The following is a 27242-nucleotide window of genomic DNA, read 5'->3' as shown; positions in this document are numbered from 1 at the left end:
GCATCTGATTCACCATGCAGCAGATTACCTCTCTCTCAATTCAATTCAAGGGGCTTTATTGGCATGGGAAACATGTGTTAACATTGCCAAAGCAAGTGAGGTAGATAATATACAAAAATGAAATAAACAATAAAAATTAACAGTAAACATTACACATACATACGTTTCAAAACAATAAAGACATTTCAAATGTCATATTATGTATATATACAGTGTTGTAACGATGTGCAAATGGTTAAAGTACAAAAGGGAAAATAAATAAGCATAAATATGGGTTGTATTTACAATGGTGTTTGTTCTTCACTGGTTGCCCTTTTCTTGTGGCAACAGGTCACACATATTGCTGCTGTGATGGCACACTGTGGTATTTCACCCAATAGATATGGGAGTTTAGCAAAATTGGTTTTGTTTTCAAATTCTTTGTGGATCTGTGTAATCTGAGGGAAATACGTGTCTCTAATATGGTCATACATTTGTCAGGAGGTTAGGAAGTGTAGCTCAGTTTCCACCTCATTTTGTGGGCAGTGTGCACATAGCCTGTCTTCTCTTGAGAGCCATGTCTGCCTACGGCGGCCTTTCTTAATAGCAAGGCTATGCTCACTGAGTCTGTACATAGTCAAAGCTTTCCTTAAGTTTGGGTCAGTCACAGTGGTCAGGTATTCTGCCACTGTGTTCTCTCTGTTTAGGGTCAGTCACAGTGGTCAGGTATTCTGCCACTGTGTTCTCTCTGTTTAGGGTCAGTCACAGTGGTCAGGTATTCTGCCACTGTGTTCTCTCTGTTTAGGGTCAGTCACAGTGGTCAGGTATTCTGCCACTGTGTTCTCTCTGTTTAGGGTCAGTCACAGTGGTCAGGTATTCTGCCACTGTGTTCTCTCTGTTTAGGGTCAGTCACAGTGGTCAGGTATTCTGCCACTGTGTTCTCTCTGTTTAGGGTCAGTCACAGTGGTCAGGTATTCTGCCGCTGTGTTCTCTCTGTTTAGGGTCAGTCACAGTGGTCAGGTATTCTGCCGCTGTGTACTCTCTGTTCAGGGTCAGTCACAGTGGTCAGGTATTCTGCCACTGTGTTCTCTCTGTTTAGGGTCAGTCACAGTGGTCAGGTATTCTGACACTGTGTTCTCTCTGTTTAGGGTCAGTCACAGTGGTCAGGTATTCTGCCACTGTGTTCTCTCTGTTTAGGGTCAGTCACAGTGGTCAGGTATTCTGCCACTGTGTTCTCTCTGTTTAGGGTCAGTCACAGTGGTCAGGTATTCTGCCACTGTGTTCTCTCTGTTTAGGGTCAGTCACAGTGGTCAGGTATTCTGCCACTGTGTTCTCTCTGTTTAGGGTCAGTCACAGTGGTCAGGTATTCTGCCACTGTGTTCTCTCTGTTTAGGGTCAGTCACAGTGGTCAGGTATTCTGCCACTGTGTTCTCTCTGTTTAGGGTCAGTCACAGTGGTCAGGTATTCTGCCACTGTGTTCTCTCTGTTTAGGGTCAGTCACAGTGGTCAGGTATTCTGCCACTGTGTTCTCTCTGTTTAGGGTCAGTCACAGTGGTCAGGTATTCTGCCACTGTGTTCTCTCTGTTTAGGGTCAGTCACAGTGGTCAGGTATTCTGCCGCTGTGTTCTCTCTGTTTAGGGTCAGTCACAGTGGTCAGGTATTCTGCCGCTGTGTTCTCTCTGTTTAGGGTCAGTCACAGTGGTCAGGTATTCTGCCGCTGTGTTCTCTCTGTTTAGGGTCAGTCACAGTGGTCAGGTATTCTGACACTGTGTTCTCTCTGTTTAGGGTCAGTCACAGTGGTCAGGTATTCTGCCACTGTGTTCTCTCTGTTTAGGGTCAGTCACAGTGGTCAGGTATTCTGCCACTGTGTTCTCTCTGTTTAGGGTCAGTCACAGTGGTCAGGTATTCTGCCACTGTGTTCTCTCTGTTTAGGGTCAGTCACAGTGGTCAGGTATTCTGCCACTGTGTTCTCTCTGTTTAGGGTCAGTCACAGTGGTCAGGTATTCTGCCACTGTGTTCTCTCTGTTTAGGGTCAGTCACAGTGGTCAGGTATTCTGCCACTGTGTTCTCTCTGTTTAGGGTCAGTCACAGTGGTCAGGTATTCTGCCACTGTGTTCTCTCTGTTTAGGGTCAGTCACAGTGGTCAGGTATTCTGCCACTGTGTTCTCTCTGTTTAGGGTCAGTCACAGTGGTCAGGTATTCTGCCACTGTGTTCTCTCTGTTTAGGGTCAGTCACAGTGGTCAGGTATTCTGCCACTGTGTTCTCTCTGTTTAGGGTCAGTCACAGTGGTCAGGTATTCTGCCACTGTGTTCTCTCTGTTTAGGGTCAGTCACAGTGGTCAGGTATTCTGCCACTGTGTTCTCTCTGTTTAGGGTCAGTCACAGTGGTCAGGTATTCTGCCACTGTGTTCTCTCTGTTCAGGGCCAAATAGCATTCTAATAGCATGCTCTGTTTTTTTGTTAATTCTTTCTAATGTGTCAAGTAATTATCTTTTTGTTTTCTCATGATTTGCTTTGGTCTAATTGTGCTGCTGTCCTGGGGCTCTGTGGGGTCTGTTTGTGTTTGTGAACAGAGCCCCAGGACAAGCTTGCTTAGGGGATTCTTCTCCAGGTTAATCTCTCTGTAGGTGATGGCTTTGTTATGGAAGGTTTGGGAATTTAATGTCTCTTTTCTGGATTTTGATAATTAGTGGGTATCGGCCTAATTCTGCTCTGCATGCATTGTTTGGTGTTCTACGTTGTACACGGAGGATTTTTTTTTGCAGAATTCTGCATGCAGAGACTCAGTTTGGTGTTTGTCTCATTTTGTGAAATCTTGGTTGGTGAGCGGACCCCAGACCTCACAAACATAAAGGGTAATGGGCTCTATGACTGACTCAAATATTTTTAGCCAGATCCTAATTGGTATGTTGAATTTTATGTTCCTTTTGATGGCATAGCATTTCCTTCTTGCCTTGTCTCTCTTGCAGTGCATTCAATGTAATTGGAGAATCCAGTGGGTTCTGGGAGCCTTTAATAGTTGATTCTAAGATTTGTAATTGATCATGTATATGTTTAAGCTGGTTGTTCTTTGTTATAGGGCCAAAACGTTTTGAGGAGTGGTTTATCCATACATCTCCGTTTTCGATAGATAACTCTTCGTGCTGTTGTTTGTTTAGTGTTTTCCAATTTTACCAGAATTGATTTCTGACGTGCTGTTCCTTCTTTTTCCGTAGTGTATTTCTGTACTGTTTTAGTGATTCACCATAGTGAAGTCGTAGGCTCAGGTTGGATAGGTTTCTCAATTTCTTTCTTAGGTTTTTGCATTCTTCATCAAACCATTTGTCATTGTTGTTCATTTTCTTCGGATATCTGCTTGACATTTTAAGATTTTATAGGGAAGCTGAGAGGTCAAATATACTCTTAAGGTTTTCTATTGCTAAGTTTACACTTTCACTATTACAGTGAAACATTTTGTCCAGGAAGTTGTCTACATGCATTCATTGTAGCTGGGGATTTTAACAAGGCTAATCAGAAAACAAGACTCCCTAAATTATATCAGCATATCAATTGCGCAACCAGGGCTGGAAAAACCTTGCATCATTGCTATTCTAACTTCCGCGATGCATATAAGGCGCTGCCCCGCTCTCCTTTCGGAAAAGCTGACCACGACTCAATTTTGTTGATCCCTGCCTACAGACAGACACTAAAACAAGAAGCTCCAGCGCTGAGGTCTGTTCAACGCTGGTCCGACCAATCTGATTCCACACTTCAAGACTGCTTCCATCACGTGGACTGGGATATGTTCCGTATTGCGTCAGACAACAACATTGACGAATACGCTGATTCGGTGAGCGAGTTCATTAGAACGTGCGTTGAAGATGTCGTTCCCATAGCAACGATTAAAACATTCCCAAACCAGAAACCGTGGATTGATGGCAGCATTTGCGTGAAACTGAAAGCGCGAACCACTGCTTTTAATCAGGGCAAGGTGACCGGAAACATGACCGAATACAAACAGTGTAGCTATTCCCTCCGCAAGGCAATCAAACAAGCTAAGCGTCAGTATAGAGACAAAGTAGAATCTCAATTCAACTGCTCAGACACAAGAGGTATGTGGCAGGGTCTACAGTCAATCACGGATTACAAAAAGAAAACCAGCCCCGTCACGGACCAGGATGTCTTGCTCCCAGGCAGACTAAATAACTTTTTAGCCCGCTTTGAGGACAATACAGTGCCACTGACACGGCCCGCAAACAAAACATGCGGACTCTCCTTCACTGCAGCCGACGTGAGGAAAACATTTAAACGTGTCAACCCTCGCAAGGCTGCAGGCCCAGACGGCATCCCCAGCCACGCCCTCAGAGCATGCGCAGACCAGCTGGCTGGTGTGTTTACGGACATATTCAATCAATCCCTATCCCAGTATGTTGTTACCACATGCTTCAAGAGGGCCACCATTGTTCCTGTTCCCAAGAAAGCTAAGGTAACTGAGCTAAACGACTACCGCCCCGTAGCACTCACTTCCGTCATCATGAAGTGCTTTGAGAGACTAGTCAAGGACCATATCACCTCCACCCTACCTGACACCCTAGACCCACTCCAATTTGCTTACCGCCCAAATAGGTCCACAGACGATGCAATCTCAACCACACTGCACACTGCCCTAACCCATCTGGACAAGAGGAATACCTATGTGAGAATGCTGTTCATCGACTACAGGTCGGCATTTAACACCATAGTGCCCTCCAAGCTCGTCATCAAGCTCGAGACCCTGGGTCTCAACCCCGCCCTGTGCAACTGGGTAATGGACTTCCTGACGGGCCGCCCCCAGGTGGTGAGGGTAGGCAACAACATCTCCACCCCACTGATCCTCAACACTTGATTACCAACAACGAAGAGACGGCCTACAGGGAGGAGGTGAGGGCCCTCGGAGTGTGGCGTCAGGAAAATAACCTCACACTCAACGTCAACAAAACTAAGGAGATGATTGTGGACTTCAGGAAACAGCAGAGGGAACACCCCCCTATCCACATCGATGGAACAGTAGTGGAGAGGGTAGTAAGTTTTAAGTTCCTTGGCGTACACATCACAGACAAACTGAATTGGTCCACCCACACAGACAGCATCGTGAAGAAGGCGCAGCAGCGCCTCTTCGACCTCAGGAGGCTGAAGAAATTTGGCTTGTCACCAAAAGCACTCACAAACTTCTACAGATGCACAATCGAGAGCATCCTGTCGGGCTGTATCACCGCCTGGTACGGCAACTGCTCCGCCCACAACCGTAAGGCTCTCCAGAGGGTAGTGAGGTCTGCACAACGCATCACCGGAGGCAAACTACCGGCCCTCCAGGACACCTACACCACCCAATGTCACAGGAAGGCCATAAAGATCATCAAGGACAACAACCACCCGAGCCACTGCCTGTTCACCCCGCTATCATCCAGAAGGCGAGGTCAGTACAGGTGCATCAAAGCTGGGACCGAGAGACTGAAAAACAGCTTCTATCTCAAGGCCATCAGACTGTTAAACAGCCACCACTAACATTGAGTGGCTGCTGCCAACACACTGACTCAACTCCAGCCACTTTAATAATGGGAATTGATGGGAAATGATGTCAAATATATCACTAGCCACTTTAAACAATGCTACCTAATATAATGTTTACATACCCTACATTATTCATCTCATATGTATACGTATGTACTGTACTCTATATCATCTACTGCATCTTTATGTAATACATGTATCACTAGCCACTTTAACTATGCCACTTTGTTTACATACTCATCTCATATGTATATACTGTACTCAATACCATCTACTGTATCTTGCCAATGCCGCTCTGTACCATCACTCATTCATATATCTTTATGTACATATCCTTTATCCCCTTACACTTGTGTCTATAAGGTAGTAGTTTTGGAATTGTTAGCTAGATTACTTGTTGGTTATTACTGCATTTTCGGAACTAGAAGCACAAGCATTTCGCTACACTCGCATTAACATCTGCTAACCATGTGTATGTGACAAATACAATTTGATTTGATTTGATTTGACATGGGATTGAATTAGTTTTTGCCTAATAGTTTTTTGGTAGATTTCCACACTACTTTCCTTCTATGTACAGCATATCTTAATGTTATTCAGTTTCTTTGGCTTTGATGCCTCATGATTGAGCATAGCTCTTTTCTAGAAGTGTGATTTTGCTGTGGTCTGATGTCAGTGGACTGACTGTGAATGCTCTATGAGACTTTGGGTTCAGGTCAGTGATAAAGGAGTCTACAGTTATTGCCAAGAGAATAGCTTCCTTTTAGGTGGTTGTAGAATTTTGATCATTAGTGGGTATCGGCCCATTTCTGCTCTGCATGCATTATTTGGTGTTTTACGTTGTACCCTGAGGATATTTTTCTGAAGAATTCTGCATGCAGTCTCAATATGGTGTTTGTCCTACCAAAGGAGTCCCCTCGAAGCCTAATATTGACTATGTGCATAACCAGCGTTCAACAGAGCTGCATTTTTGTTGGTTATGTTGTCGTAGTTGTGTCTAGGGGGGCATATGGGGGAAGGAATGCTGTCACCTCCAGGTAGGTATTTGTCCCCCTGTGTGCTGAGGGTGTCAGGTTCTTGTCCAGTTCTGGCATGTTGGTCGCCACAGACTAGTACATGTCCCTGGAAATGGTTGATCTCCCCCTCTAGGATGGAGAATCTGTCATCATTAAAGTACATGGATACTGTAGGGGGATATAGGTAGCACACATGAGGACATTTTTCTCTGTTGAGATCATTTCCTTATTGATTTCTAGACAGATGTAAAATGTTCCTGGTTTGACTAATTTAATAGAGTGAGTTAGGTCTGCTCTATATCAAATTAGGATACCCCCTGAGTCTCTTCTCTGTATCACACCTGGTAGTTTGGTGTATGGGACTACCAGCTCTCTGTAACCTAGAGGTCAAACAGTGGGTCCGTCTCTCTCTCTCTCTCTCTCTCTCTCTCTCTCTCTCTCTCTCTCCCTCTCTCCCTCTCTCTCTCTCTCCCTCTCTCCCACTCTCTCTCTCTCTCTCTCTCTCTCTCTCTCTCTCTCTCTCTCCCACTCTCTCTCTCTCTCTCTCTCTCTCTGTCTGTCGGTCTGTCTGTCTCTCCAAAATAATAAAATACATTTCTTTTTGTCAACTTTTCTGAAGAGATCGGTCCCATTATATCTGGCAAAAAACTGGCGGAATGTTGCAAGGAGGACTGAGGACTGCAGATGTGTCCAGGGCAATACATTGCAATGTCCGTACTATGAGACTCCTAAGACAGCAGTATAGGGAGACAGGATTGACAGCTGATCATCCTCGCAGTGACAGACCACGTGTAACAACACCTGCACAGGATCGGTACATCTGAACATCACACCTGCGGGACAGGTACAGGATGGCAACAACAACTGCCGAGTTACACCAGAAACGCACAATCCCTCCATCAGTGCTCAGACTGTCCGCAATAGGCTGAGAGAGGCTGGACTGGGGGCTTGTAGGCCTGTTGTAAGGCAGGTTCTCACCGGACATCACCGGCAACAACATCGCCTATGGGCACAAACCCACCGTCGCTGGACCAGACAGGACTGACAAAAAGTGCTCTTCACTGACGAGTTGCAGTTTTGTCTCACCAGAGGTGATGGTCGGATTTGCGTTTATCGTTGAAGGAATGAGTATTACACCGAGGCCTGTACTCTGGAGCGGGATCAATTTGGAGGTGGAGGGTCCGTCATGGTCTGAGGCGGTGTGTCACAGCATCATCGCACTGAGCTTGTTGTCATTGCAAGCAATCACAATGCTGTGCGTTACAGGGAAGACATCCTCCTCCCTCACGTGGTACCCTTCTGATGGCTCATCCTGACATGACCCTCCAGCATGACAATGCCACCAGCCATACTGCTCGTTCTGTGCGTGATTTCCTGCAAGACAGGAATGTCAGTGTTCTGCCATGGCCAGTGAAGAGCCCGGATCTCAATCCCATTGAGCACATCTGGGACCTGTTGGATCGGAGGGTGAGGGCTAGGGCCATTCCCCCAAGAAATGTCTGGGTACTTGCAGGTGAATTGGCGGAATACTGGGGTAACATCTCACAGCAAGAACTGGCAAATCTGGTGCAGTACATGTGGAAGAGATGCACTGCAGTACTTAATGCAGCTGGTGACCACACCAGATACTGACTGTTACTTTGATTTTGACCCCCCCTTTGTTCAGGGACACATTATTGTTCAATTTATGTCTGTTGTTCAATCTTGTTATGTTCATACAAATATTTACACATGTTAAGTTTGCTGAAAATAAATGCAGTTGACAGTGAGTTCAAAAAGAACCATGAATTTTGTTTGTAAGATTCTGTGACACCTCAGATTCTGTGACACCTCAGAAGAGAATCGGTAATTCTGTACCGCAGAGCAGTGTTTGTCAGGGGTGCGTAACTGGTGGCAGAGTATCTCAGACGCAGGAGAGCAGAACTGGGTAATAACCGGAGCAGTTTAATATACAAAACCACCGGCATCCAGAATAACAACGTATGGGTACAAAACCCATCGCGCCCCAGACAACAATGTGCACAAGCACTTACAACAAACAATTCCACACAAAGACGTGGGGAACAGAGGGTAAAATACACAACACATAATGAGGGAATGAAAACCAGGTGTGTGGGAAAACAAGACAAAACAAATAAAAAATGGATCGGCGATGGCTAGAAGACCGGTGACGTCGACCACCGAACACCGCCCGAACAAGGAGTGGAACCGTCTTCGGAAGAAGTCGTGACAGTGTTTTAGTTCTCAAGACCACATATTGAGTGTCTCGGCTCTCTCCAGAAGTTCAGTGAGGATCTCTGAATGATCCAATGTTGACCTAAATGACTAATGATGATAAATACAATCCACCTGTGCGTAATCAAGTCTCCGTATAAATGCACCTGCACTGTGATAGTCTCAGAGGTCCGTTAAAAGCGCAGAGAGCATCATGAAGAACAAGGAACACACCAGGCAGGTCCGAGATACTGTTGTGAAGAAGTTTAAAGCCGGATTTGGATACAAAAAGATTTCCCAAACTTTAAACATCCCAAGGAGCACTGTGCAAGCGATAATATTGAAATGGAAGGAGTATCAGACCACTGCAAATCTACCAAGACCTGGCCGTCCCTCTAAACTTTCAGCTCATACAAGGAGAAGACTGATCAGAGATGCAGCCAAGAGGCCCATGATCACTCTGGATGAACTGCAGAGATCTACAGCTGAGGTGGGAGACTCTGTCCATAGGACAACAATCAGTCGTATATTGCACAAATCTGGCCTTTATGGAAGAGTGGCAAGAAGAAAGCCATTTCTTAAAGATATCCATAAAAAGTATCGTTTAAAGTTTGCCACAAGCCGCCTGGGAGACACACCAAACATGTGTAAGAAGTTGCTCTGGTCAGATGAAACCAAAATTGAACTTTTTGGCAACAATGCAAAACGTTATGTTTGGCGTAAAAGCAACACAGCTCATCACCCTGAACACACCATCCCCACTGTCAAACATGGTGGTGGCAGCATCATGGTTTGGGCCTGCTTTTCTTCAGCAGGGACAGGGAAGATGGTTAAAATTGATGGGAAGATGGATGGAGCCAAATACAGGACCATTCAGGAAGAAAACCTGATGGAGTCTGCAAAAGATCTGAGACTGGGACGGAGATTTGTCTTCCAACAAGACAATGATCCAAAACATAAAGCAAAATCTACAATGGTATAGTTCAAAAATAAACATATCCAGGTGTTAGAATGGCCAAGTCAAAGTCCAGACCTGAATCCAATCGAGAATCCGTAGAAAGAACTGAAAACTGCTGTTCACAAATGCTCTCCATCCAACCTCACTGAGCTCGAGCTGTTTTGCAAGGAGGAATGGGAAAAAAATGTCAGTCTCTCGATGTGCAAAACTGATAGAGACATACCCCAAGCGACTTACAGCTGTAATCGCAGCAAAAGGTGGTGCTACAAAGTCTTAACTTAAGGGGGCTGAATAATTTTTTTGAATAATAATTTTTCCGTTTTTGATTTGTTAAACATGTTTGAAATATCCAATAAATGTCGTTCCACTTCATGATTGTGTCCCACTTGTTATTGATTCTTCACAAAAAAATACAGTTTTATATCTTTATGTTTGAAGCCTGAAATGTGGCAAAAGATCGCAAAGTTCAAGGGGGCTGAATACTTTCGCAAGGCACTGTATACACTCTTTTTTTTTACATGAACATCTTAACATCCTTTATAGCTATTATAGACAGGTTAGTACAGTGGTGAACCTATAGGTCTTCAGTGGTGAACCTATAGGTCTTCAGTGGTGAACCTATAGGTCTTCAGTGGTGAACCTATAGGTCTTCAGTGGTGAACCTATAGGTCTTCAGTGTGACAGGTTAGTACAGTGGTGAACCTATAGGTCTTCAGTGGTGAACCTATAGGTCTTCAGTGGTGAACCTATAGGTCTTCAGTGTGACAGGTTAGTACAGTGGTGAACCTATAGGTCTTCAGTGGTGAACCTATAGGTCTTCAGTGGTGAACCTATAGGTCTTCAGTGTGACAGGTTAGTACAGTGGTGAACCTATAGGTCTTCAGTGTGTGGCAGGTTAGTACAGTGGTGAACCTATAGGTCTTCAGTGGTGAACCTATAGGTCTTCAGTGTGACAGGTTAGTACAGTGGTGAACCTATAGGTCTTCAGTGTGTAACAGGTTAGTACAGTGGTGAACCTATAGGTCTTCAGTGTGTAACAGGTTAGTACAGTGGTGAACCTATAGGTCTTCAGTGTGTGACAGGTTAGTACAGTGGTGAACCTATAGGTCTTCAGTATGTAACAGGTTAGTACAGTGGTGAACATATAGGTCTTCAGTGTGTGACAGTGGTGAACCTATAGGCCTTCAGTGTGTGACAGGTTAGTACAGTGGTGAACCTATAGGTCTTCAGTGTGACAGGTTATTACAGTGGTGAACCTATAGGTCTTCAGTGTGACAGGATAGTACAGTGGTGAACCTATAGGTGTTCAGTGTGACAGGTTAGTACAGTGGTGAACCTATAGGTCTTCAGTGTGTGACAGGTTAGTACAGTGGTGAACCTATAGGTCTTCAGTGTGACAGGTTAGTACAGTGGTGAACCTATAGGTCTTCAGTGTGTGACAGGTTAGTACAGTGGTGAACCTATAGGTCTTCAGTTTGTAACAGGTTAGTACAGTGGTGAACCTATAGGTCTTCAGTGTGTAACAGGTTAGTACAGTGGTGAACCTATATGTCTTCAGTGTGTGACAGTTTAGTACAGTGGTGAACCTATAGGTCTTCAGTGTGTGACAGGTTAGTACAGTGGTGAACCTATAGGTCTTCAGTGTGACAGGTTAGTACAGTGGTGAACCTATAGGTCTTCAGTGTGTGACAGGTTAGTACAGTGGTGAACCTATAGGTCTTCAGTTTGTAACAGGTTAGTACAGTGGTGAACCTATAGGTCTTCAGTGTGTAACAGGTTAGTACAGTGGTGAACCTATATGTCTTCAGTGTGTGACAGTTTAGTACAGTGGTGAACCTATAGGTCTTCAGTGGTGAACATATAGGTCTTCAGTGTGTAACAGGTTAGTACAGTGGTGAACCTAAAGGTCTTCAGTGTGTAACAGGTTAGTACAGTGGTGAACCTATAGGTCTTCAGTGTGTGACAGGTTAGTACAGTGAACCTATAGGTCTTCAGTGTGTGACAGGTTAGTACAGTGAACCTATAGGTCTTCAGTGTGTGACAGTGGTGAACCTATAAGCCTTCAGTGTGTGACAGGTTAGTACAGTGGTGAACCTATAGGTCTTCAGTGTGTGACAGGTTAGTACAGTGGTGAACCTATAGGTCTTCAGTGTGTAACAGGTTTGTACAGTGGTGAACCTATAGGTCTTCAGTGGTGAACCTATAGGTCTTCAGTGTGACAGGTTAGTACAGTGGTGAACCTATAGGTCTTCAGTGTGTAACAGGTTAGTACAGTGGTGAACCTGTAGGTCTTCAGTGCGTAACAGGTTAGTTCAGTAGTGAACCTATAGGTCTTCATTGTGTGACAGGTTAGTACAGTGGTGAACCTATAGGTCTTCAGTGTGACAGGTTAGTACAGTGGTGAACCTATAGGTCTTCAGTGGTGAACATATAGGTCTTCTGTGTGTGACAGGTTAGTACAGTGAACCTATAGGTCTTCAGTGTGTGACAGGTTAGTACAGTGGTGAACCTATAGGTCTTCAGTGTGACAGGTTAGTACAGTGGTGAACCTATAGGTCTTCAGTGTGTGACAGGTTAGTACAGTGGTGAACCTATAGGTCTTCAGTGTGTAACAGGTTAGTACATTGGTGAACCTATAGGTCTTCAGTGTGTGACAGGTTAGTACAGTGGTGAACCTATAGGTCTTCAGTGTGACAGGTTAGTACAGTGGTGAACCTATAGGTCTTCAGTGTGTGACAGGTTAGTACAGTGGTGAACCTATAGGTCTTCAGTTTGTAACAGGTTAGTACAGTGGTGAACCTATAGGTCTTCAGTGTGTAACAGGTTAGTACAGTGGTGAACCTATATGTCTTCATTGTGTGACAGTTTAGTACAGTGGTGAACCTATAGGTCTTCAGTGTGTGACAGGTTAGTACAGTGAACCTATAGGTCTTCAGTGTGTGACAGTGGTGAACCTATAAGCCTTCAGTGTGTGACAGGTTAGTACAGTGGTGAACCTATAGGTCTTCAGTGTGTAACAGGTTAGTACAGTGGTGAACCTATAGGTCTTCAGTGTGTAACAGGTTAGTACAGTGGTGAACCTATAGGTCTTCAGTAGTGAACCTATAGGTCTTCATTGTGTGACAGGTTAGTACAGTGGTGAACCTATAGGTCTTCAGTGTGTGACAGGTTAGTACAGTGGTGAACCTATAGGTCTTCAGTGTGTAACAGGTTAGTACATTGGTGAACCTATAGGTCTTCAGTGTGTAACAGGTTAGTACATTGGTGAACCTATAGGTCTTCAGTGTGTAACAGGTTAGTACAGTGGTGAACATATAGGTCTTCAGTGTGTGACAGTGGTGAACCTATAGGCCTTCAGTGTGTGACAGGTTAGTACAGTGGTGAACCTTTAGGTCTTCAGTGTGACAGGTTAGTACAGTGGTGAACCTATAGGTCTTCAGTGTGACAGGTTAGTACAGTGGTGAACCTATAGGTCTTCAGTGTGTGACAGGTTAGTACAGTGGTGAACCTATAGGTCTTCAGTGTGACAGGTTAGTACAGTGGTGAACCTATAGGTCTTCAGTGTGTGACAGGTTAGTACAGTGGTGAACCTATAGGTCTTCAGTTTGTAACAGGTTAGTACAGTGGTGAACCTATAGGTCTTCAGTGTGTAACAGTTTAGTACAGTGGTGAACCTATATGTCTTCAGTGTGTGACAGTTTAGTACAGTGGTGAACCTATAGGTCTTCAGTGGTGAACATATAGGTCTTCAGTGTGTAACAGGTTAGTACAGTGGTGAACCTATAGGTCTTCAGTGTGTAACAGGTTAGTACAGTGGTGAACCTATAGGTCTTCAGTGTGTGACAGGTTAGTACAGTGAACCTATAGGTATTCAGTGTGTGACAGGTTAGTACAGTGAACCTATAGGTCTTCAGTGTGTGACAGTGGTGAACCTATAGGCCTTCAGTGTGTGACAGGTTAGTACAGTGGTGAACCTATAGGTCTTCAGTGTGTGACAGGTTAGTACAGTGGTGAACCTATAGGTCTTCAGTGTGTGACAGGTTAGTACAGTGAACCTATAGGTCTTCAGTGTGTGACAGTGGTGAACCTATAGGTATTCAGTGTGTGACAGTGGTGAACCTATAGGCCTTCAGTGTGTGACAGGTTAGTACAGTGGTGAACCTATAGGTCTTCAGTGTGTGACAGGTTAGTACAGTGGTGAACCTATAGGTCTTCAGTGTGTAACAGGTTAGTACAGTGGTGAACCTATATGTCTTCATTGTGTGACAGTTTAGTACAGTGGTGAACCTATAGGTCTTCAGTGTGTGACAGGTTAGTACAGTGAACCTATAGGTCTTCAGTGTGTGACAGTGGTGAACCTATAAGCCTTCAGTGTGTGACAGGTTAGTACAGTGGTGAACCTATAGGTCTTCAGTGTGTAACAGGTTAGTACAGTGGTGAACCTATAGGTCTTCAGTAGTGAACCTATAGGTCTTCATTGTGTGACAGGTTAGTACAGTGGTGAACCTATAGGTCTTCAGTGTGTGACAGGTTAGTACAGTGGTGAACCTATAGGTCTTCAGTGTGTAACAGGTTAGTACATTGGTGAACCTATAGGTCTTCAGTGTGTAACAGGTTAGTACATTGGTGAACCTATAGGTCTTCAGTGTGTAACAGGTTAGTACAGTGGTGAACATATAGGTCTTCAGTGTGTGACAGTGGTGAACCTATAGGCCTTCAGTGTGTGACAGGTTAGTACAGTGGTGAACCTTTAGGTCTTCAGTGTGACAGGTTAGTACAGTGGTGAACCTATAGGTCTTCAGTGTGACAGGTTAGTACAGTGGTGAACCTATAGGTCTTCAGTGTGTGACAGGTTAGTACAGTGGTGAACCTATAGGTCTTCAGTGTGACAGGTTAGTACAGTGGTGAACCTATAGGTCTTCAGTGTGTGACAGGTTAGTACAGTGGTGAACCTATAGGTCTTCAGTTTGTAACAGGTTAGTACAGTGGTGAACCTATAGGTCTTCAGTGTGTAACAGTTTAGTACAGTGGTGAACCTATATGTCTTCAGTGTGTGACAGTTTAGTACAGTGGTGAACCTATAGGTCTTCAGTGGTGAACATATAGGTCTTCAGTGTGTAACAGGTTAGTACAGTGGTGAACCTATAGGTCTTCAGTGTGTAACAGGTTAGTACAGTGGTGAACCTATAGGTCTTCAGTGTGTGACAGGTTAGTACAGTGAACCTATAGGTATTCAGTGTGTGACAGGTTAGTACAGTGAACCTATAGGTCTTCAGTGTGTGACAGTGGTGAACCTATAGGCCTTCAGTGTGTGACAGGTTAGTACAGTGGTGAACCTATAGGTCTTCAGTGTGTGACAGGTTAGTACAGTGGTGAACCTATAGGTCTTCAGTGTGTGACAGGTTAGTACAGTGAACCTATAGGTCTTCAGTGTGTGACAGTGGTGAACCTATAGGTATTCAGTGTGTGACAGTGGTGAACCTATAGGCCTTCAGTGTGTGACAGGTTAGTACAGTGGTGAACCTATAGGTCTTCAGTGTGTGACAGGTTAGTACAGTGGTGAACCTATAGGTCTTCAGTGTGTAACAGGTTAGTACAGTGGTGAACCTATAGGTCTTCAGTGGTGAACCTATAGGTCTTCAGTGTGACAGGTTAGTACAGTGGTGAACCTATAGGTCTTCAGTGTGTAACAGGTTAGTACAGTGGTGAACCTGTAGGTCTTCAGTGTGTAACAGGTTAGTACAGTGGTGAACCTATAGGTCTTCAGTGTGTAACAGGTTAGTACATTGGTGAACCTATAGGTCTTCAGTGTGTAACAGGTTAGTACATTGGTGAACCTATAGGTCTTCAGTGTGTAACAGGTTAGTACATAGGTGAACCTATAGGTCTTCAGTAGTGAACCTATAGGTCTTCAGTGTGTAAAAGGTTAGTACATTGGTGAACCTATAGGTCTTCAGTGTGTAACAGGTTAGTACATTGGTGAACCTATAGGTCTTCAGTGGTGAACCTATATGTCTTCAGTGTGTAACAGGTTAGTACATTGATGAACCTATAGGTCTTCAGTAGTGAACCTATAGGTCTTCAGTGTGTGACAGGTTAGTACAGTGAACCTATAGGTCTTCAGTGGTGAACCTATTGGTCTTCAGTGGTGAACCTATAGGTCTTCAGTGTGTGACAGGTTAGTACAGTGAACCTATAGAATACCAACGGTAAAACACAAAGGTTTCACCTTTCTATTGTGTTCCACAGTTTTGAAGGGTTCCAGGGAAGTGGTTATATTGTGTTCCACAGTGTTGAAGGGTTCCAGGGAAGTGGTTCTATTGTACCTCACCGCACGCGGGTCCAGGATTAACACAACTCTATCAGGAATTAAACCTAGACCTCTCCATCAACCTTTCATTCTCTACTTTATTCCTTCTCCTGCCTCGTTACTTCTTTCTTTTCAGGCTGGGGCTGGGATAAGAGCTTGCTCTGAAGGATTTGCCTTTTTCATTAAGAGATTGACCCTGGCATTCTGTCATTCTCTTCCTGCTTTAGTTTAAACCAGGAATTACAATGTAGAGCCACTTCACTGCTTTGGCCTTTATACAGAACACTCTCATTATACAATTCTCCCCCTGTCTCTTGCGCTGCTTCTCTTTCTCCTTCTCTCTCCACTTCTCACTCTCTCCTTCTCTCTGTCTCTCTCTTATACTCTTGCTATAGCAAATAACTTATTCACCAAAGATCTGATTGTGATTTTATCTCTCAGAATATTGAGCTCTCACATTTAAAATTTGAGTTATTTCTCTTTAAAGCTCCCTGCAGTATTAGCGTAACACCCAAGGTCATTTATTTGACCACTGAAGTAGTTGGTATTCTATGAACAGAAGTATACTGGCCGTCACCTCTGTATCCCTGTAGTCCGACACAATGGTTTTAAATCCAACATTGTGAGCTGTAGGAAACATATTTACCAAATCTCCTCTTGAAAAATATTTCTTTATTTCATCCTAAAAACATGAAACTAGAGAAAGTAATTGATTCATCTAAATGTCTAACGTGTTTTTCTCTCCGTCCTGTGTGTCTGTCTGTCTTTCTCTCCGTCCATCCGTCTCTATATCCTCTCTTTGTCTATCTGTCTGTCCTCTCTGTATCCTCTTCCTATCAGGGTTTTCTGGACATTGACCTAACAGACCTGAGGAAAGGTGGGGCGAACATCACAGGCTTCCAGCTGGTCAACTACACAGAGCAGAACGTCAGTCGTACCATTCAGCAGTGGATGGAGTTCGAAAACAAAGACGCCAAGATCCCCAAGAGACGCCTGAAGGTACTGCACTGCACTGCACAGACATGCACACTACTCTGTCTAGACAGACGGATTGCAACTCTCAATGTTCCAATGCTCCAGCATTAACACGTCTGTACAAGTTCCGGCATCAGTTGGGACAGAGAGTACGAGTCGGAAATCAGACACGCTTCTCCAGACACCTCGCTGCCAAATCACTTCGCTGCCATATCCAATTTCCTCCAGCATTTTAAGTCCTGCTTCCCAAACTCGTGATTTGTGGCTCCCGAGTGGAGCACTGCATTGCAGTGATAGAGGCGTCACTACAGAGCCTGGTTCGATACCGGGCTGTATCACAACCGGCCGTGATCGGGAGTCCCATAGGGTGGAGCACAATTGGCCCAGCGTCGTTAGGGGAGGGTTTTGCTGGGTTTTGCTGGGGTTTTGCTGGGGTAGGCTGTCATTGTAAATAAGAATTTGTTCTTAACTGACTTGCCTAGTTAAATAAAGTTAAAAATATATATCAATATAGAAAAAATATATAGAATAATAATAATACAAAATTAAAATTAAAATATTTGTTGAGTGAGTTGTATGTCTGAAGAGGACCCTCCCTAGAAAACATTTTTCCCCCTTTGAAATGTCCAAGAGAATCCGCCATCCTTCCCAGACCTTGTGCCGTTGCCTATCTTACGTTGCTCCAAGGTCTGGGAGCAACGTAAGCATGTGGGCATTCACACACCTAAATGCATACACGCACACACACCTAAAGGCACACTTGGGGCGATCTCTGATCTCTCTATAATGGTCTCTGCTCTGATCTCTCTATAATGATCTCTGCTCTGATCTCTCTATAATGATCTCTGCTCTGATCTCTGTATAATGGTCTCTGCTCTGATCTCTGTATAATGATCTCTGCTCTGTTCTCTGTATAATGAGCTGTGCTCTGATCTCTCTATAATGATCTCTGCTCTGATCTCTCCATAATGGTCTCTGCTCTGATCTCTGTATAATGAGCTCTGCTCTGATCTCTCTATAATGATCTCTGCTCTGATCTCTCTATAATAATCTCTGCTCTGATCTCTCTATAATGATCTCTTCTCTGATCTCTGTATAATGATCTCTGCTCTAATCTCTGTATAATGATCTCTGCTCTGATCTCTCTATAATGATCTCTGCTCTGATCTCTCTATAATGATCTCTGCTCTGATCTCTGTATAATGATCTCTGCTCTGATCTCTCTATAATAATCTCTGCTCAGATCTCTCTATAATGATCTCTGCTCTGATCTCTCTATAATGATCTCTGCTCTGATCTTTCTATAAGAATCTCTGCTCTGGTCTCTGTATAATGATCTCTGCTCTGATCTCTATAATGATCTCTGCTCTGATCTTTCTATAATAATCTCTGCTCTGATCTCTATAATGATCTCTGCTCTGATCTCTATAATGATCTCTGCTCTGATCTCTGTACGATGATCTTTTCCTTACTTGCTTTCATCACCCTCCTCTTGAATTTGTTTTACCCTCTCAAGATGTGGTGTTTTAAGTCTAATGAGGTTGTCTCTCTCTCTATCTATCTCTCTCTCTTACACACCACTCTACCCCCCCCCCCTCCCTCTCTCTCTGTAGTACACCGGAGCATTGACATATGACGGGGTGAAGGTGATGTCTACAGCATTCCAGAACCTCCGGAAACAGAGGATAGACATCTCTCGCCGTGGCAACGCAGGCGAATGCCTCGCCAACCCGCCCGCACCCTGGGGCCAAGGCATAGATATACAGAGAGCCCTGCAACAGGTACACCCCCCCCCCACACACACACACCAAGATGCCTGGACCCGGGCACCATTTTAAAGACATTCAGAGAACCCTATAACACCACAAACTACTCTGCTGGTAGAAGTGAGGGATTCACCCACACACTCTTACCTACAGCACAACAAGATACACAGACAAGCTCCTGAGTGGCACGTTGGCTAACCCATTCTGAGTCGGGCCCTGCTGAACAATTTAGATCTCTATTCTGTCACCTAACATTCCCATTGTCACCTGTGAGCTTCTTGGATGGAATGTGACATCATGTTAGGTAAACAAAACCTGCAGGCAATAAAACCTGCCTGTGATCATCATAGAATATGACATCAACAATGGAGTGTAGTAATGCAGTGTTCTGAGATGGGAATGAAATAAAGCACTTGGTTTAGTATTACAGAGATGGTGAGAGAGCACCCAGGCCGCTCAAGATTCACTTCATAATTAGACCTTAATCCATGTCGTGAGGACGTCAGGAGATGCCTTCAAATCCCGCCACTAGGGGCAGCGGTGAGCGCTATTACCATCAAGTAGACTTGGGGTTTTGCTAGGGCGTTGTGGACGGGGATGATGGGTGGACGTAGACACTCGTTTTTGTGTGTTGTTTTTATACAATCCCAAACCTTAACCCTTAACTTAACCATTCAGAATGAACGCCTAAACTTAACCATGGAGTTGTTTTTGTTCTAACCCTACCCGCATGAAGGAGGAGCAACCCGGGGTGTCAAAAACATTGAAATTTAAGGTTTGGAGAAACGTGGATAAACGTCAGGGCCCGGTTGCATAAAACATCTAAAACATATTAGGGAATTGTTTAAAGGTGTTACATAGACATTTCCTTAGGTCAGGGCATCATTTTACGGTAGTTTGAAGGCATGTACGGCAGAAAGCGTCTCTGATTACTAAGGAGATTACCTGATTCACTGAAAGAGATCACATTTATTTTGGGAGATTGCAAAATAGAACTTCTACATTCAAGACAGAAGAAACAAATTGGTATAGAAGATAATAAAACATTTATTTGAGTTACTTTTATCTCAACTTTCTATTACTTCCTAGCAGGTCAAGCTCATTTACAGAGTAGGTAGCTAAGTAGCCAGCTTGCTTTGTAGCCATGGTTGTGCACCTTCCATTGTTTAGCTAAGGAGCTAGCCAGCTGGTTGTGTTTTCCCTTTGAAATCAGAGCAGAGAAAAACATTCACCTCCACAAATGTTATTTACATTGATATCCATACTGAATGAAGCACTTAAGGGACCTCATGGGCACCCTTAACCTTTTCACTTAATTTAAGGGGAAAATCCACCTTAAAATATTTTGTGCAACTGACTTAAAATTGAGGAAATTAACTTAAGATGTTTAAACAACCAAGTCCGGAATCTGAAGTAAAAATTGGTCAAACCGATGAGATCTTATAGAGGGGGGGGGGGGGGGGCAAAAAAGACAGGGCTCAATAGGTTTTCAGACAACCTGAATAAACCGATATCGCTGTGTGATTATTAGTAATTGCCCTAGACGTGCCTACAGAGGAATATGCTGAGAACTGGATTGATTATCAATATCAGCTAGCGGTAGGGTAGCTGTTTTCTGGTACTGACGACATTACTAGTTGGATGTAGTTATTAAGATGTTATTGCATTCATATTTTAGTTGGGCCCTTGACTTGAGCTTTTAAACAGACAGATGCTCTCAGAGTCTCACACTGATCTCTCTGGTGTGGCTCTGTGGAACTGTGGTCTAATTGATGCACACACACACTCACTCTTGTGCATACACACGCACATCCACACACCTGTACACACCTGTACACACCTGTACACACCTGTACACACACACACACACACACACACACACACACACACACACACACACACACACACACACACACACACTCCCCTCTATATATTCCTCACACACACACACACTCTCCCCTCTATATATTCCTCACACACACACACACACACACACACACACACACACACACACACACACACACACACACACACACACACACACACACACACACACACACACACACACACACACACACACACACCACTCCCTCTATATATTCCTCACACACACACACACTCTCCCCTCTATATATTCCTCACACACACACACACACACACACACACAAACACACACAAACACACACACTCTCCTCTATATATTCTTCACACACACACTCACTCTCCCCTCTATATATTCCTCACACACACACACACTCTCCCCTCTATATATTCCTCACACACACACACACACACACACACACACACACACACACACACACACACACACACACACACACACACACACACACACACACACACGCACGCACACACACACACACACACACACACACACACACACACACACACACACACACACACACACTCTCCCCTCTATATATTCCTCACACACACACACAAAAGCACACAGTGCCTCCATGGGTTGTGTCTAGCTGTGGTCTGGTCCGAGTGAATGCAGACATCTATCTGCCTGTGGGTAGAGAGGAGATTGATGCCCCACTCGCTCAATTAAACCCATCATGCTGCCAACACTAGCATGCTGCACTGAACACATGCTGCACACACTACACACACACTCACACGCATACACTGAGTGTACAAAACATTAGGAACACCTTCCTAATATTGTGTTGCACCACCTTTTGCCCTCAGAACAGCCTCAATTTGTTGTGGCCTAGACTCTACAAGGAGTTGAAAGCATTCCACTTGGATGCTGGCTCATGTTGACTCCAATGCTTCCTACAGTTGGCTGGATGTTCTTTGGGTCGTGGACCATTCTTGATACACACAGGAAACTGTTAAGTGTGAGGAACCCAGCAGCAGTGCAGTTCTTGACACACTTAAACTGATGTGCTTAGCATCTACTACCATACACTGTTCAAAGGCACTTAAACATTTTATATTGTCCATTCACCCTCTGAATGGCACACATAGACAATCCATGTCTCAATTATCTCAAGGCTTAAAAATCCTTCTTTAACCTGTCACGTTTGTTTGTAGAGATGGACCAAGGCGCAGCGAATGTAGATTTCCACATGCTTCAATAATAGTGAAACTTAACAAAACAAAAAAATGAACAATAACCACCCTCAAAGGTGCGGACTCCGACCGCAAAACCTGAAACAAAAAAGGGAGGGTTAGGGGGGGTGGCGGTGGCGGTTCTGGTGTGGGGCGAAGTACCCGCTCATCCGCCAGCATCGGGGGCGGTTCTGGTGTGGGACGAAGTACCTGCTTATCCTGCGGATCCAGCCATGGACCCAGGCTAAACACAGTGCCTGGACTGGACCTAGATGCCGAGGAAGGCTCCTGCCTTGGAGCTGGACTGGACGCCATGCTTAGACTGGGCATCGGCGCAGGGCAAGGCTCCGGCCATGGAGCTGGAGGTTCCGGACCGTGGACCGTCTCAGGAGGTTCCGGACCGGGGAACGTCGCCGGAAGCTCTAGACCGGGGACCGTCGCCGGAAGCTCTGGACTGGGAACTGTCGCCGGAAGCTCTGGAATGGGGAGGCGCACTGGAGGCCTGATGCGTGGGCCCGGCACAGGTGGCACCAGACTGGTGACACGCACTTCAGGAGTAGGAGGCACAGGACGCACCTGCTGGGGAACACGCACTCCAAGGAGAATGCGAGGAGCAGGCACAGGACGTACCTGACTGGGAAGGCGCACTTGAGGGAGAATGCGAGGAGCAGGCACAGGACGTACTGGGCTGTGGAGGCGCACTGGAGGTCTGGAGCGTAGAGCTGGCACAACGTGTCCTGGACAGATGACAACCATCGCACGGCAAGTGCGAGGAGCTGGCACAGGACATACTGGGCTGTTAGGACGCACTGGAGACCTGGTGCGTATAGCCGGCATCAATTGTACCAGAACTTTAACACACTTCTCAGGAAGATTACGGGGAGCTGACTCAGGTGGCACTAAACTGAGAACACGTTCCTTAGGCAAATGCCGTGCATCCTCCACCAACTCAACAACTCTCCCATTTCTCTCTCCTCCAAATTCTACCTCTTCTCCCAGACTGGCTCTGGTTCACTCCTCGGCTCTGCCGACTGCTCCATGTGCCCCCCACCAAAATTTTCTTGGGGTTTCTGTGGCCTTACTCCCGTCGTCGCTGTCCTCTCATGCTCCTAGGCGACTCCCGCCAAGGACGGCGATCCTGTCCTGCCAGGATTTCTTCCCAAGTCCAGGATCCCTTCCCATCCAGGATCTCTTCCCCTTCCTGGGCACGCTGCTCGGTCCTTTGTGGATGGGAATTCTGTCACGTTCGTTTGTAGAGATGGACCAAGGCGCAGCGAATGTAGATTTCCACATGCTTCAATAATAGTGAAACTTAACAAAACAAAAAACTAACAAACCGTGATTCGGGGAGGTGCACTAACTCCAAACACAGTTACATAAACAATATCCCATAACCCACAGGTGGAAAAATGCAACTTAAGTATGATCCCCAATTAGAGAAAACGATTACCAGCTGCCTCTAATTGGGAATCATACACAAACACCAACATAGAAAATTAAACCTAGAACCCCACAAAGAAGTAATAAACTAGACTAAAACCCATAGTCAATCCCTGACCTACTCTACCATAGAAAATACAGGCTTTCTATGGTCAGGACTTGACACCTGTCTCCTCCCCTTCATCTACACTGATTGAAGTGGATTTAACAGGTGACATCAATAAAGGATCATAGCTTTCACCTGGATTCACCTGGTCAGTCTATGTCATAGAAAGAGCAGGTGTTCCTAATGTTTTGAACACCCAGTGCACACACACACACACACACACACACACACACACGCACGCACGCACACACACACACACACACATACTACATGCTATACAGACTCCAATGAACATCCAGACAAGGCTCTTGAAGAAACTAAACTCCAACTCATGTTCTCTGTTAATGAGGCTAATAGAAGACTACACCTCAAAACCTATATCGTAACTGCTCCCTGTGTCTCTGTGTTACTGATGTGTCAGGTGCGTATAGATGGCCTGACAGGTCATATCCAGTTCAATGAGAAAGGACGCAGGACCAACTTCACCGTCAGTGTCATGGAGCTAGCCCCCTCTGGACCTAAGAAGGTGAGTCATGAGATCTGTAGGACCTTATTGGATCTTATGGGATCTAATGGGATCTTAAGAAGCTTATTTGATGTCAAATATGGGGATTCATGTCCATTAGTGTTTCATTGCAGTCTAACATCATATCTGTACAGTACAGTATCAGATCAAATCCAGGTTTCCTTCATGGCCCTTCAGTTTTTTCACTTGTCTTGTATGTGTATCAGGTGGGCTACTGGAACGAGGACGAGAAGTACGTGAGCACAGCCACCTTCATGAGAGGAAGCAACGACAGCAGCTACGGCCTACAGAACAGGACCTACATAGTTACCACCATCCTGGTTAGTGTGTGTGTGTGTGTCAGGGTTTTCATTAGGAAAATGTGGCACCAGACATTTGACCGGCAGCATTTTCATTTACCGTACATTTGAGAAATTTACCGGACCCATATGCATTGGATGTGCGTAACCTGATTAGGGCGTCCACCCACGGTGCTCAGAATAAAATAAATCACGTTTAGATTATGGTAATTCATTTTAACAGAACATGAAACTCGGATGCAATGTGCTCCTTACCGAATTCCAATGCAGAATTTAAAGATGTTACAATAACTGTTCACATTTACTTTTCCCCAGCCATTTACTTTTCCTCAGTAGACCAGTAAGGAACAGCAACATTACTAGTCTATGTCAATCTACTATCCCCCATAGTAGAAAAGTTAACCTATTCTATTGTGTCTCCTGTCTCCTATGTCTCCTGCCCACAGACAGGGCCTCTAACTTATGGATGGAGGACAGGCTCCAGGTCCTCTAGCTTGGGGTAGTGGGAGGTGGTAGGCATGGAGGACAGGCTCCAGGTCCTCTAGCTTGAGGTAGTGGGAGGTGGTAGGTATGAGGCTCCAGGTCCTCTAGCTTGGGGTAGTGGGAGGTGGTAGGTATGGAGGACAGGCTCCAGGTCCACTAGCTTGGGGTAGTGGGAGGTGGTAGGTATGGAGGACAGGCTCCAGGTCCTCTAGCTTGGGGTAGTGGGAGGTGGTAGGTATGAGGCTCCAGGTCCTCTAGCTTGGGGTAGTGGGAGGTGGTAGGTATGGAGGACAGGCTCCAGGTCCTCTAGCTTGGGGTAGTGGGAGGTGGTAGGTATGAGGCTCCAGGACCTCTAGCTTGGGGTAGTGGGAGGTGGTAGGTATGAGGCTCCAGGTCCTCTAGCTTGGGGTAGTGGGAGGTGGTAGGTATGGAGGACAGGCTCCAGGTCCTCTAGCTTGGGGTAGTGGGAGGTGGTAGGTATGAGGCTCCAGGTCCTCTAGCTTGGGGTAGTGGGAGGTGGTAGGTATGGAGGACAGGCTTCAGGTCCTCCAGCTTAGGTTAGTGGGAGGTGGTAGGTATGAGGCTCCATGTCCTCTAGCTTGGGGTAGTAGGAGGTGGTAGGTATGAGGCTCCTGGTCCTCTAGCTTGGGGTAGTGGGAGGTGGTAGGTATGAGGCTCCAGGTCCTCTAGCTTGGGGTAGTGGGAGGTGGTAGGTATGGAGGACAGCCTCCATGTCCTCTTGCTTCGTGTAGTGGGAGGTGGTAGGTATGAGGCTCCAGGTCCTCTAGCTTGGGGTAGTGGGAGGTGGTAGGTATGGAGGACAGGCTCCAGGTCCTCTAGCTTGGGGTAGTGGGAGGTGGTAGGTATGAGGCTCCAGGTCCTCCAGCTTGGGTTAGTGGGAGGTGGTAGGTATGAGGCTCCAGGTCCTCTAGCTTGGGGTAGTGGGAGGTGGTAGGTATGAGGCTCCAGGTCCTCTAGCTTGGGGTAGTGGGAGGTGGTAGGTATGAGGCTCCAGGACCTCTAGCTTGGGGTAGTGGGAGGTGGTAGGTATGAGGCTCCAGGTCCTCTAGCTTGGGGTAGTGGGAGGTGGTAGGTATGGAGGACAGACTCCAGGTCCTCTAGCTTGGGGTAGTGGGAGGTGGTAGGTATGGAGGACAGGCTCCAGGTCCTCTAGCTTGGGGTAGTGGGAGGTGCTAGGTATGGAGGACAGACTCCAGGTCCTCTAGCTTGGGGTAGTGGGAGGTGGTAGGTATGGAGGACAGGCTCCAGGTCCTCTAGCTTGGGGTAGTGGGAGGTGGTAGGTATGGAGGACAGGCTCCAGGTCCTCTAGCTTGGGGTAGTGGGAGGTGGTAGGTATGAGGCTCCAGGTCCTCTAGCTTGGGGTAGTGGGAGGTAGTAGGTATGGAGGACAGGCTCCAGGTCCTCTAGCTTGGGGTAGTGGGAGGTGGTAGGTATGAGGCTCCAGGACCTCTAGCTTGGGGTAGTGGGAGGTGGTAGGTATGAGGCTCCAGGTCCTCTAGCTTGGGGTAGTGGGAGGTGGTAGGTATGAGGCTCCAGGTCCTCTAGCTTGGGGTAGTGGGAGGTGGTAGGTATGAGGCTCCAGGTCCTTTAGCTTGGGGTAGTGGGAGGTGGTAGGTATGGAGGACAGGCTCCAGGTCCTCTAGCTTGGGGTAGTAGGAGGTGGTAGGTATGGAGGACAGGCTTCAGGTCCTCCAGCTTGGGTTAGTGGGAGGTGGTAGGTATGAGGCTCCAGGTCCTCTAGCTTGGGGTAGTGGGAGGTGGTAGGTATGAGGCTCCTGGTCCTCTAGCTTGGGGTAGTGGGAGGTGGTAGGTATGGAGGACAGGCTCCAAGTCCTCTAGCTTGGGGTAGTGGGAGGGGGTAGGTATGGAAGACAGGCTTCAGGTCCTCCAGCTTGGGTTAGTGGGAAGTGGTAGGTATGAGGCTCCTGGTCCTCTAGCTTGGGGTAGTGGGAGGTGGTAGGTATGGAGGACAGGCTCCAGGTCCTCTAGCTTGGGGTAGTGGGAGGTGGTAGGTATGAGGCTCCAGGTCCTCTAGCTTGGGGTAGTGGGAGGTGGTAGGTATGGGGGACAGGCTCCAGGTCCTCTAGCTTGGGGTAGTGGGAGGTGGTAGGTATGAGGCTCCAGGTCCTCTAGCTTGGGGTAGTGGGAGGTGGTAGGTATGGGGGACAGGCTCCAGGTCCTCTAGCTTGGGGTAGTGGGAGGTGGGTGGTATGGGGGATATTGCCAGGTCTGCATAGAGTAACTCACAACCACACCACCAACACACACATCTAGACAATTCAGTAATTAGGTTTTGCTGTAAACCGTATTGAAGACTCAGCGAGCTAAGGTCTTATTTTTTTAATATATTTTTTTAATTTCACCTTCATTTAACCAGGTAGGCTAGTTGAGAACAAGTTCTCATTTGCAACTGCGACCTGGCCAAGATAAAGCATAGCAGTGTGAGCATACAACAAAGAGTTACACATGGAGTAAACAATTAACAAGTCAATAACACAGTAGAAAACAAAGGGGGGGTCTATATACAATGTGTGCAAAAGGC

At 45.9% G+C, this 27242-nt stretch overlaps 1 protein-coding gene across 3 annotated transcripts in view; it reads left to right on the top strand.

The window, feature by feature from the left end:
• Positions 1 to 27242, top strand: part of LOC109878954 (glutamate receptor 1-like) — a 177483-nt gene that overhangs the window by 82756 nt on the left and 67485 nt on the right. For all 3 annotated transcript variants that reach the window (XM_031789727.1, XM_031789729.1, XM_031789728.1), the window contains exons 6-9: positions 16847 to 17005; positions 18595 to 18762; positions 23793 to 23897; positions 24104 to 24217. In XM_031789727.1, coding sequence (XP_031645587.1) covers positions 16847 to 17005; positions 18595 to 18762; positions 23793 to 23897; positions 24104 to 24217 — 546 coding nt within the window. The remainder of the gene's footprint in view (positions 1 to 16846; positions 17006 to 18594; positions 18763 to 23792; positions 23898 to 24103; positions 24218 to 27242) is intronic.

Source organism: Oncorhynchus kisutch, linkage group LG15 (genome assembly GCF_002021735.2).
Source record: "Oncorhynchus kisutch isolate 150728-3 linkage group LG15, Okis_V2, whole genome shotgun sequence".
In the NCBI taxonomy this organism is placed as follows: domain Eukaryota; kingdom Metazoa; phylum Chordata; class Actinopteri; order Salmoniformes; family Salmonidae; genus Oncorhynchus; species Oncorhynchus kisutch.
The sequence above is the reverse complement of the archived record's forward strand: the minus strand, read 5'-3'. Positions and strand labels throughout refer to the sequence as shown.